The 12,570-nt window shown below is 35.5% G+C and overlaps 1 protein-coding gene across 4 annotated transcripts in view; it reads left to right on the top strand.

The window, feature by feature from the left end:
- Positions 1-12,565, top strand: part of PIAS1 (protein inhibitor of activated STAT 1) — a 121,678-nt gene extending 109,113 nt beyond the window's left edge. For all 4 annotated transcript variants that reach the window (XM_059058570.2, XM_059058567.2, XM_059058569.2 and 1 more), the window contains 5 exons: positions 650-780; positions 1,706-1,886; positions 5,472-5,614; positions 7,623-7,660; positions 8,570-12,565. In XM_059058570.2, coding sequence (XP_058914553.1) covers positions 650-780; positions 1,706-1,886; positions 5,472-5,614; positions 7,623-7,660; positions 8,570-8,863 — 787 coding nt within the window. In that variant the 3' untranslated portion in view covers positions 8,864-12,565. The remainder of the gene's footprint in view (positions 1-649; positions 781-1,705; positions 1,887-5,471; positions 5,615-7,622; positions 7,661-8,569) is intronic.
- The last annotated feature ends 5 nt before the right edge of the window (positions 12,566-12,570 follow it).

Here is a 12,570-nt window from a genome sequence, read left to right as displayed (position 1 = left end):
GTTATTCTCTGATTTTTTTTCTCCATATTTGTGATTATACAGTATTAGTATTTTTTATCCTTTGGTTTCATTTAACATTACAACCTGAGAATTTGATCATTAATTTTACACATTTTTGAAAATCTCATTTTTAAAATATCTACATGGTAATTATCAAGGAGCTTTAACTTTCAATACATATTTTTGCATGTATTTCTTCAGTTATCATATAAGATGAGCTTATTGTAGGCAATTTGGATTATGTTGAAAAGTATAAAGAAAAAGAATAAATATCCACAGTGTCACCACTGAGAGATAAGCACTATTTATATACCACTCACACACAGAATTTTATTTTTAAAATATAGTTTTCTTGGCCTCTTCACACTTTCTGTGAACATATATTTCCCCCCATATTATTTTTAAAATCTTTGGAAACCTCATTTTTCATGGTTACATAATATTTTCTTGCATGCAGGTACCATAATTTAAGTAACTATTCTCCTATTTAGCCCTAGATTTTGAGAACAAATATACCTTGTCTGTTACACTTTATTTCTCATTTATACTTGTACAAAATATAGAAGGTCTGAATGTTTTTTGAATAGTAATAATTCTAATTGGTCTTTCTTTAGAATGTGATATTCAAAGGACAAATTGTCTTTTATAGCTTGTTTATGGAAATCCTAAAGTACTGTACAGATTGTGATGAAATACAGTTTAAGGAGGATGGCTCTTGGGCACCTATGAGATCAAAAAAGGAAGTACAGGAAGTTTCTGCCTCTTACAATGGAGTTGATGGTGAGTGTTAGTTTTCCAAGAGTGGGGCAGTCTCCTTGTTGTTGAAAAGCCTTGGTTTTCAATATTAAAACACAAAAAATTTTTAAGAATACTCAGCAGTTTATGGATAGCTCAATAACTCTTATTAAATTATTGATTAAATGTTCAGAAGTAGTGAAACTTTAAATTCACTTTCTGCCAGCTTTTAAAATTTTGTGGTATAAGATTTCAGAATAACATAATCTAATAAGTTATTTGTAAAGTCATGCTTTTGAAATGGTATCCTTTTAAATTTTTTACAGACTCAGTACAGGTTAGTGAATGTTCTTTTTTCACTTACTTTTTTTTTTTTTTTTTTTTTGCGGTACGTGGGCCTCTCACTGTTGTGGCCTCTCCCATTGTGGAGCACAGGCTCAGCGGCCATGGCTCACGGGCCTAGCTGCTCCGCGGCATGTGGGATCTTCCCGGACCGGGGTACGAACCTGTGTCCCCTGCGTGGGCAGGCAGACTCTCAACCACTGCGCCACCAGGGAAGCCCTTTCGCTTACATTTTTTTCCTGGCTTTTTTAGTATGTTTTTGCTGGAAGGAAACTATGACTTTTTAAAAATGTTACTATAACATCTCTCAGTATATCAGGTATTGTACAGGTAAACATGTGTAATATATAGTGTTTGCCCTCAGACTACTTTTATTCTGAGGTGGACATATATTTTGATTGTTTGCCCTAATTCAGAATTGTTTTTCAAAAAAATTCTTTAACAACCGATAATAAATAATAGTTTTAAGCTTAGGGGAACGGAGCCACTGTTGCTTTTGTGTTCTTGGACCCTAGCAATATACTGTAACTGATAAAGTCTAAACTACAACTGATAATCTAATCCATAGCCTGAGAAAAAGAGAGATGTTACAGGTCTTTTTTGCCTTGTGTTTCAATCATTCCCACAGGATGCTTGAGCTCCACATTAGAGCACCAAGTGGCTTCTCATCACCAGTCCTCAAATAAAAGTAAGAAAGTAGAGGTGATTGACCTAACCATAGACAGTTCATCTGATGAAGAGGAGGAAGAGCCATCTGCCAAGAGAACCTGCCCTTCTCTCTCTCCCACATCACCACTAAGTAATAAAGGGTAAGTGCTGAGGTCTTAAAAAAAAAAAAAATCTCATTGTGAAAGTTAATTTTGCAAATAGGGTTAAAAGATCTGCTAAATAAAATGATTGTAAAACTTAACTTAGTAATGATTGTAAAATTTAGTAATCAGAATAGGTTGAATTTTTCTCAGGTGTGTTTCCTAAGGGGTTGGGATAATGCATTAAAGGGGTCACTTGGATATGGTCTTCATCGTACCAAAAGATGATTCTAGTACAGTGGTTCTCAAACTTGGGAATACATTAGTATCACCTGGAGGGCTTATGAAAACACATTGCTTCCCTAGCCCCCATGTCTGATTCAGGAATAGGAACTGAGAAAATGTGTATTTCTAATAAGTTCCCAGGTGATCCTAATGCTGGTCGTAGGATTTAAAATATTTACTCAGACTGGAAAATGTGTGCTGTAAAATTAACCCTAAGTTGAGTGTTTCAAGCAGAAAGCAGAGGAAGTCCAGATGAATGCTTTAAACCTGCCTCAGAATGTATAAGACTGGCAATGAAAGAAGTGTAGGACTTAAGTTGCAGTACACAATGCTTTATGTTTTGCAGACTCATTTCCCATACTTCCCATTAGTCTCATATCGGTAATAATGTACCTTGGTTATGCGTCACGTCACTTCATGAAACACTGTTACCTACTTTATGTAAAACACGCTGTGCTAAACATGGGTGATAATTAAGTAAGTACAGTCCCAACCTTAAAGAGTTTAACATTTTGTAGAGGATGGTAAAACAAGTAGCTGACTCTAGCTGAACTCTTAAACAGACTGTTAGTCTTATGAGACACTTCAGGGATTCTCAGCAAAAGACTTCATGTTTTGCTAAGGCACAGTTGTAGCACATCAAAAGTAAATCTAGAAATCCATGTGTGACCCCTTTTAGGTATATATTAGGAGAGTTATGTGGCCTGATGTAATTGAATAGGAGCTATTCAGAAAATCTTCCAGCAAACTGTAGTGCCTGAAGGAAGAATGTAAGTGAGGAAGGGAAAGCCTGCAGAAAGCATTGTTACAGATTTCAAGGTTAAAGAGGGAAAGTAAACACCAGACCAAGAGCAGGCACTTCTGTGCTTGGAGTCAAGTTATTTTCAGGCTTGATATTGTTTGATGAGATAAAAAGATCTTCTATTTGAGTATATTTGTAGTTACTTGAAAGATGAAGTTGCAACAGTAAAAGAGCACAATTGTGATAAATGTGGCTCCTCTCTCATTAGAGGACTTTGGCTATTTCAGGAATCTTTATAGTACAACCAGACATATGACGCAGGTTGATATTTTCACTCTAGAGTAGCTTATTTTATCATAGAGACAGAAATAAAAGACATTAAAAGCAGTATCATTATTCTAAACAAAATGAATATTTAAACACTAATTCTGCTTTACATCCTCCTTTATGAACATTCACCTCTGATGAAGGCCTACGTTGATGGCTGTTAATCCAACAAGCCCGACCGTATTATTATACCAGCTTCTTTTTTAAATCTGAGTTGTGGGTGGGGGGCAGGGAGGGAAGAAGAGTCAAATTAGCAAAAGCTGGCGTAGTTAGAGCAAATATCTGTAGAATTTTGATTCTAAGATATTTTATGTTTTATATATATTTTTAAATGGTATATTTAACATAGCATGACCAAACATATCATCATTTTATTACTTTAAATGCCATAAAACAGCACCTTAAAATATATTTCATAAATCTGAGTATATAAATACTTTATGGATTAAATGCATCATTATATATATGTTAGTTCTGCTCTTTAGTATATTGATAGTAGTCATACATATGTAAACACTTTTCCTTAAAGGAAACTTTCTGAGTGTTTAGAAATCTAATTTTTCTTCTTTGAATATTTGCTTTGCTGTTTCTCCAGAAATAGTTTGTTTATTATGTTTGGGAAATTACATTAGATGCATTAACTACTTCCTGAGCTGCCCAGTGACTAATTGAACCCAGATAGAGTATTTGCTAATGCCAGACCTTTCTCTCTTGATTTTCAGATAAAAACAAGCAACCTGAAAGTTTATGACATTTTTAGAAGAATAGCACCATATTCAGTACCAGTGACCATTTTTCAGTAACGACTAGCCAATAAATAGAAACCTAAACCCAGCATATTGTATTTGTTATTGTGCAGTGTGAAGGTAGAAATGCATTTTAGAATATTATCATAAAATTGAAAGAGAAGGAGCCAGCCAGGAATTAGAAAGAGGCAAAGATTAGTAAATGTAAAACATTTTGCTGTCTTCAGCTGCTGAGTGTTAATCCAGAAATTACCTTTGCTGTTTGATATACCAAGATGTTTTCAGAGACTAGCATTTCAACTCCTTTTGTCTCTCTTGTAATCCCTTAGGTATTGTCAGAGGAGATAGCTAATGGAAAATGGTACTTTCTATAGATGTAAGAGGTTTAGTTATGTTTCCATTAGACAGAACATTTTTATGAAGTGGATGGGAGTATATTTTATGCTTCATATCCCATTCATAAAAATATAGTAGAAGGTCATAACTAAAACTCTGTTCCTGGAAATCCAATCTTGGCATCTTTTGAAATATTCTTTACCATTGAAATTTCATCTCCATACCCTGAGGACTTTATGTGAAGTTTTAAAAACAAAAGACAGCCTGTTTTACCTTCTTTTCTCTTTATTTTCTATAACTTATATGTCTGTTAGCCTCTTGTATGGTTGGGATAGCATATGGCCCTTATGTTTTCACTCAGGACTATTAGAATTCTTTCATTTTCTTTTCAAAATCATTTTAATTCTTCCTTTTCTTTTTCCTTTATTTCTCCCTCCTTTTTGCTTTTCCTTGATTTTTGGTAAAGAAAAAAATATTTAACTACTCAGCTACTTAAACATTTCACTCTGTTCTTCCAGAATCCCTCTCTTTGTTATTTTTTTCTTTTTCCATTTATACTATTCTCCCTTTAAAAACGCTGTACCACCTGTTCATTATGGAGCATCTTTACTCCTGTCTTGCTGCCTTCGTTCATTCAGCAGGCCTTTTATGTAAATAGTGATAATGACTGTGCCGGGCATTGAATATACCAAGATAAACGGTACCTAGCTTTTATTCTCATAAATCTTACAAGTCTGAGGGCCACTGTTAACTCCTCACTGCTCAGATTGCTGCATTCCCCTGGTCTTGTTATATGTGTTTTATTTGCAAGGATTTACCTAAACTTTTTACTAGCCAGCACTCTAGTGCTTATTTTTTAAAGGTTTCAGAGTTTTGTCTGCTGTAGATACTTTTCACTCGTATTCCATTGAAGTGGCTCAGCCATGCCTTCCCCCTGCATTCTGAAAGTGTAGATGACGTTGTTCCAAAGACAACATGTGATTTATGAATGTTGGATACCATTGCGTCCATCTCTTTTTCCCTATAGCCTCTGAAAGATGCTATTAAGTATACAAATTATTTCCTAATAATTATGGTAGTCTAAATTATATATTGCTTTACTTATCTTTTTTTATTTCCAGCACAAAAACTAGGACTCATTGTGAGATGCAACCCTTTTTAAAAGTTCAACAGACTCATGAAAATTTTGCAAACCTTTTCTTCTTCTAGCATATTAAGTCTTCCACATCAAGCATCTCCAGTGTCCCGCACCCCAAGCCTCCCTGCTGTAGACACAAGCTATATTAACACATCCCTCATCCAAGACTACAGACATCCTTTCCACATGACACCCATGCCTTATGACTTGCAAGGTGAGTCACCGGTTCTTCTGTGTCGTCACATAGCATTGTGAATGCCTTTGATCTATATAGTCTTCTTCTGGGCAAGTCTAAGAAAGGTCAAAAGATTAGGAAAAGAGGGGGTTGGATCTAGGAAACTGGGAGAAATATACACTGTGGTCATAAATAAATACAGACTCAGTTCCTTGTTAGTACCTTCATCAGTAGCCAGTGTTTTACTACCAGTGGTAAAAACAGTGCAATGATCTTCAGGTTTTGTGCGCTTCAAAGTAGTCTGCAGGTTGTTTTTTAATGACTTCCAATATGTTGCTTTAAATTTTGATATTTATGACAATTATTTTTTGTTCCCTGAATACAGTTATAATGCAGCAGGCATTGTGGGTAGCTATGTCATATTGTATTTTAGATAATGCAGAACTGAAACATTGGAAAACTTTAATTTTTATTCCGGTGAACCTGATTCTTCTTTTTGAAAGTAATTTGAAATGTCAGTATACTCATTTCTATGATGTATTTTGAGTTCATAATAATCATTTACATTATCAAAAAGAATTGCTAGTTCTCATTATCTTTGTAATTTAATAATTTGTATATTAGCCATATAATCTGAGAACATTTTTTAAATTACAAAAAGCCATGTATGCTCATTGTAGAAAATATAATACAAAAGCACAAAGTGCCTTCCACCCATTTCCTACAGTAAAATTCAGGGTCACTGGCAAGGATCTTGGGAGCTGAGATAGTTGAGTGGATTCTTAGTGATTGTTATGAAAACCCTATTTCAGCTCTGTCCAATAGAAATTTCTGCAATTAGGGAAATGTAATCTGACCAGTACAGTAGCCACTAGCCACATGTGGTTATGGAGCATTTAAAATTTGGCTAGTATGACTAAAGAACTGAATTTTTCATTTTATTTAATCTTGGTAAATTTAAATAGCCACATCAGGTGGTTAGCAGCTACTCTGTTAGACGGTGTAGCCCCGTTTCTCACTGCCTGTTAGCCCACTGCCAAACTCACTATTAAGAACCACAGTACTGGGACTTCCCTGGCGGTCTAGTGGTTAAGACTCCACGCTTCCAGTGCAGGGGATGCAGGTTCGATCCCCAGTTTGGGGACCTAAGATCCCACATGCCTTGCGGAATGGCCAAAACAAACAAACAAAAAACAGAGTACTATACATTTTGCAGGATCCTTATGTTATAATCTGTTCTAGTGTAGACAGTGGGTGGATCCCCAAAGTGTTCGTGTTGTTGTCATATTGTTATCTATACCTGCTTGTTGTACTTTTCTCCAAGTTTAGATATCATAATGAGGTATTTTATTCATGTTGGTTTACTTGTTCTTCGTCGCATTACATATTGGGCAATATGGACAAGAATGTGACTTGGAAGGGGCCAGATTACAATGACTTCCTGGCAGCCAGGGATGAGAGCTGATCCTTCTGTAATAGCCTCTACGCCAGCAGTCAGACTCCCCCTCAGATCTCTTCCCCTCTCATGTCACTCAAGAGTCTCTGAGTTAGAATCTGGAACAGATAGTGGGAAATGAAGGAATTTGAGAAAGAAAATCTGTCTTACAACTTGCTTAATGTAAAAACGTTCTTATCCACAAAATGAGACCAAAGTAATTACATACCTCATGAGGTGCTTGTGAGGAGTAAATTCGAGTAGATTGAAAGGTGACTTTAGGGGAGTCGATGAGAGCATCTGGTGAAAAGTGCTCTGTCAATTTAAGGGATCAGTGTTGGACTTAACAGGGCAGCGGTGGCCCAAGTCCCACAAGTGGAATCACCGGGAGTGCAAATCATTGCTAAAGCTTGAATTCTAGGCTTTGTAATCTAGAGATGGGAGAGATGTAAAACATTCAGCTCAACTCTTCATGTTTAAATAAAACTCTGAATGAATTTAGAATTAGCTTTTTAAGATATTGTATTTGTTTTTGTAGTATTGGGGCATTTGGAAGGCTTTTTCTTTCTTTTCTTTCTTTTTTTTAAACTAAAATAATTTTTTCTCCCACAGGATTAGATTTCTTTCCTTTCTTATCAGGAGACAATCAGGTATGTTATATGAAAAAAATACTGTTATTTTAATTCTAAGTTAAAATACTTAAAAGTATAATACGTAGTCAAGAGAAAGAAAATAAATTTCCTTAGGAAATTCAGAGTAGTTATACCCATTATTGTTAAGGTTTTAAACATTTAAATAAAAGTCCCTTTGTTTCAGCTGTGCCTGAATATATAGTAACTACAGTGTCTATTTGTTGGTTCCCAGTACTGTTTTATAAAAAACAGGGCAGTGAGTCATATTGACTGATAAATTTCTTGGCCATATATCTCCAGAAGAGAAAGAAAGTGGACTCTCCTGTTTCCTGCTGCTTACTACATATATATACTTACTACATATACTACAAAGAGTATATGACTCTTTGGAAATAGCATTATGAAAATTGCTTGCAATACAAATTAAAACAAAAAAATAATATTTTTATTCCCTCCCACAGTCCCCCCCAGTTTCAGCTACAAAAATGTCTCAATATCAGTGATGTGCCAGTAAAAATTTAAAAAGTCAATGGTGTGGGCTTCCCTGGTGGCACAGTGGTTGAGAATCCGCCTGCCAATGCAGGGGACACAGGTTTGTGACCTGGTCCGGGAGGATCCCACGTGCCGCGGAGCGGCTGGGCCCGTGAGCTATGGCTGCTGGGCCTGTGCGTCCGGAGCCTGTGCTTCGCAGCGGGAGAGGCCGCAGCGGTGAGAGGACCGTGTACCACAAAAAAAAAAAGAAAAAAAATTCAATGATGGGATCATTACATAAGACCATTTGATTTTGCAAAATGTTTTACTAAATATTTCAGAAACACCAGGTACTCAGAATATATTAAATTTAGGACTTTGTTCTGCAGAGAAGAAAGTTTATTAATTTATAAGTATAATTAACTTTATTTTCTGTCTTTTGTTTCCCCTCCCTAGCATTATAACACCTCCCTGCTTGCCGCCGCAGCAGCAGCGGTTTCAGATGATCAAGACCTCTTACACTCGTCTCGGTTTTTCCCATATACCTCCTCACAGATGTTTCTTGATCAGTTAAGTGCAGGAGGCAGTACTTCTCTGCCAACCACCAATGGAAGCAGCAGTGGCAGTAACAGCAGCCTCGTATCCTCCAACAGCCTAAGGGAGAGCCATAGCCACACCGTCGCAAATAGGAGCAGCACGGACACAGCATCCATCTTCGGCATCATACCAGACATTATTTCATTGGACTGATTCCCTTGCCCCTGCTACTCCCATCCCTACCCCAGATTAAATGAACTTGGTAGAAAGAAGAGAACTTTGTGCTATGTTTTACCTTATTCTGTTTAGAAAGTACACAAGCGTGTTTTTTTTCCTTTTTTTTAGGGAAAAAATTAAAAGAAATGTACAGAGAACAAAACTATATTTTCAGTTTTACTTTTGTATATAAATCTAAGACTGCCTGTCTGAAAAAAACACTTGTAAAAAACAAAAAAAAGGAAAGAAAAGAAAAAAAAAAAGAAAAAAAACAAGTACCCACAAACCACCTTCAGTTCATTCTTTCTGGATTCTGAAGATTTTTTTTTTCATCATTTGTCCTATTTGGTTTTATTTTACTTCAATGGCATTATTTTATTTGCAATAACAGAAAAGGAATTGCATGTATGAAGTTTTAAATTGTGGGCTTTTCTTTGTTGTGGGGAGGGGCTGGGGGGGATAGTTTTAATTTCCATTTTCTAAAAATGACAGACTTGGATTCTGTTTGTGTGTGTGCATATTTTATCCAGCCTTAAGTTATAAATCTCATCTGTCCCTCTGCATTCCCTATGTATTTTCAGGACATAGCTTGTGGGTGTGTGTGTGTCTGTGTGTATTTTTGTGTTGTTACTGTTCCTTCTCCCGAGTTTGCATTCAGTTGATAAATCAGTTGCCTGCTTCTTTCAAAGTGCTTTGAAGGTCTTGAACTCTCATATGAGCATCTTTATCGACTGTCCCAATTGCATGTTCTCCATCACATATTGTCTCTTATTTGCTAGATACCCCTTGAGAATATGTTTCAGAGATTGGAGTAGAGCTATCTGGGTAAGGAGTAGGCTTAGCCGACCTGTGAATAATACACTTTAGTCTAGTTCTTTATTTTAAATTTGGGTTGCCAGTATTATGTATTTAAACCAAGTCTGTGAACACCTGCTTTTTTGGCCACAGGGTAACAAGTTTTCATGTAAGATCTTCATACCAAAGTAGGAAGTAAAAATACCTTAGAAAGCCCTGTTGGATGTCTTGTGCAGCTGACAGAGGTAAGGCTACATCACCTCAAAAAAGAAAGACAGTCAATTATCCTTAAAAGTAAATTCTCTTCGGAAAATACAGTGCACCACACGTCAGTCTGTAGAAATCTATCATCTGATAAACAGTTGAAATTCAAAATGGGCTTGATCCTTAGTCATTTTCACTCTCTGGTTCTTAGTGTACTTATTTTTTTAGCATAGTTATCTTGTTTGTTTTATATTTTTCTTCACCTTTTAAAGACAAGCATGACATAGGAAAGTCAAATCTTTTTAAGAATTCATGGATCAGTCTGATCTACTCTTATTAATAATGGAAATGTAAATATATTGAAAACTGTTTTTCAGGAAATGAGTGAGGGTTGGAGGGAAGGAAAAAGTGGTTCTACTTGTGTTCCAAAATCCTCGTCAGAGAAGGTCCGTTTTTCAGGTAATATCTGAAGGTGTTGAAAATATTGTTTATCTGATTGAAAGGTTTAGCAGGTTTAACAGAAAAGATAAAGAAGAGGCATAACGATTACCAATTTTCCAGACTGGATTTTTATATCACAACTGTTAATGTTCTCAGAGTTGATGAAGGACCACCTTTGTGTATAAAATTGTCATTTTAAACCTTGCAGTGGTAGCAAATTGACCTACTTTAATCCAGTTAGAGTTCAAGATGGCTGTATCTTCAGTTGTCTGATGAAATTAATGGTTCACATGACTGTGTGGCATCTAAACATACCTGTTTTTACAGTATCTCTCTGCCACCAAATTGTTGACTTGAATTTTGAAAAACAAGTTGGTATTGATATGTATATGTGTGTGTGTATATATGTATTTATAGACAAGTGTGTGCGAGTGACAACTGAGTTATATAGTCTTCCCTACGCATGTGTATTCCACACATACATGGCTGAGTTATAGTCACTAAACAATTTGCAATAAAAAAAAATTCATTGTCAGTTAAAACAGGAAATAGTTAAGTTTTTAAATGAATCTGGTGTTATGTGAGTACACACTTTAGAACTCTCATTGCCATGTTAACTTAGGCTAATATCTAATAGTATTATAATTTGTGTCTAAATTCAGATTGGGATAGAAATTACTTAAATTGTAGGGAGTTGCTTCTTATTTCACATTGTAATAGGAAACGTTTCTGTTAATTCAGCTACCTAAGATAAAATTAATAGTTTTGTTTTTCTTTATTTGTTGTTGTTAGTGGTCTCAGAATTCTGATCAATAACTTTGTGTATGATGCTGAATAACAAACTCTTTGAATGATCCAGTTGAAAAACCGTCCCTCTACTTTCTTCAGCCCAGTTTTGGAGAGGGTAATTTTCCCTCAGGGTCTTGCGTTATACCAACCGAAGGGAAGAACAGGTAACAGGGAGAAATAAATGTCTGTCTAGTAGCTTTGGTCGTGTCTCCACGGGAGAAACTAACCATTCAGTTTGTCTTTTTATTTTAGTTCATTCCACTCTTAAGGAGTTTGTTCCCTTCAGTTGTTAACTTTCTAAAATGTTGCAGTAGTAGTAGCTATTACTCTGTTGGTCTCATGGCCGCTATTAGTCAATCAGACTTTTTATGGTCCATAGTAATTATTATTGGAGTCATGCACTGCATCTTTATCTTCTAAGTTTTTGTTTGTTTGTTTTTAAAGCACAGTTATTTCCTTTTTCCCTAGCCCACTGTCACTCCCCCACCCATGCTAATATTGACATGCTGTCTGTGGACAAATAATGACTCTCAGAATCTTTAGTCAAGTTACCACCATCCCCTTGCCTTGGTCACTCATAATAGGTGCGCATATGTTTGTGTGTCTGTACAGTACTGTGGGTGGGGGTGTGTGTGTATGTGCACACACACACATCTTTAGTATAATAGCTGTTTGATTAGCAGGGTTGAAGTGGCTTTTAATTATTTTGTGGGCATTATTGAACACATGTTTTTATAAGTATCTGGACCTTAACCATGCCACGCTTGGTTGACTAATTTATTTTGAGCATTAAAAATTTTCTACTTCTATTAATGTAGACATTATCACAATTCTCTATTATTACTGACTTAGAAAAGATACACTTAAGCTTCTGAGAAATGTGATTTCTTGGCAGATTTCCTTTGAGTCAAATGTCTGAAACTGAATGAAAATACATCCCAATTTTAAATTACTAATTGTGGAAAGAATATTGTTTTTAAACAGCTCCATTTTTAAACACATAAAACACTTAAGATCTTTAGGATTTTAAAGCACATTTGAAATTATTTTAGTAAGAGTTTTGTTTTATCAATACATGTTGAATTCTGTTTTTTAATTAAAAGAAAATACAAAGCTTAGATTTCAGAGAGAGAGAGGGAGAATAGCTGGTGGTCCCAGAGTGTGCTGCTGTTAATTGTTTAATTAACAAAGGGGAAAAATGTATATAAACAGATATAAAAGTTACCATAAATTCCATGAACTTAAATCTGTGATTCATTGCCTTAAAACTTTCTCTCTTAGAATTTCCATACCGCATGCCAAACCAGTAAAATGGCTTTTAAAAATGTATAGTAGACCAATGTCAGTTTGTATAAAAGTACCAAGTGAAAATATTTATTACATGCATTGGAAAAAAAATTGTTTACCTATTGAATGTTACCTGTTTATGTAGAGCTCTTTAGATGTAATAAAAGAAAAGCCTTCAGTTAATTTGT

Source organism: Kogia breviceps, chromosome 3 (genome assembly GCF_026419965.1).
Source record: "Kogia breviceps isolate mKogBre1 chromosome 3, mKogBre1 haplotype 1, whole genome shotgun sequence".
Taxonomy (NCBI): Eukaryota; Metazoa; Chordata; class Mammalia; order Artiodactyla; family Physeteridae; genus Kogia; species Kogia breviceps.
Note: the sequence above shows the minus strand (reverse complement) of the source record. Positions and strands in the feature narration are given on the sequence as shown.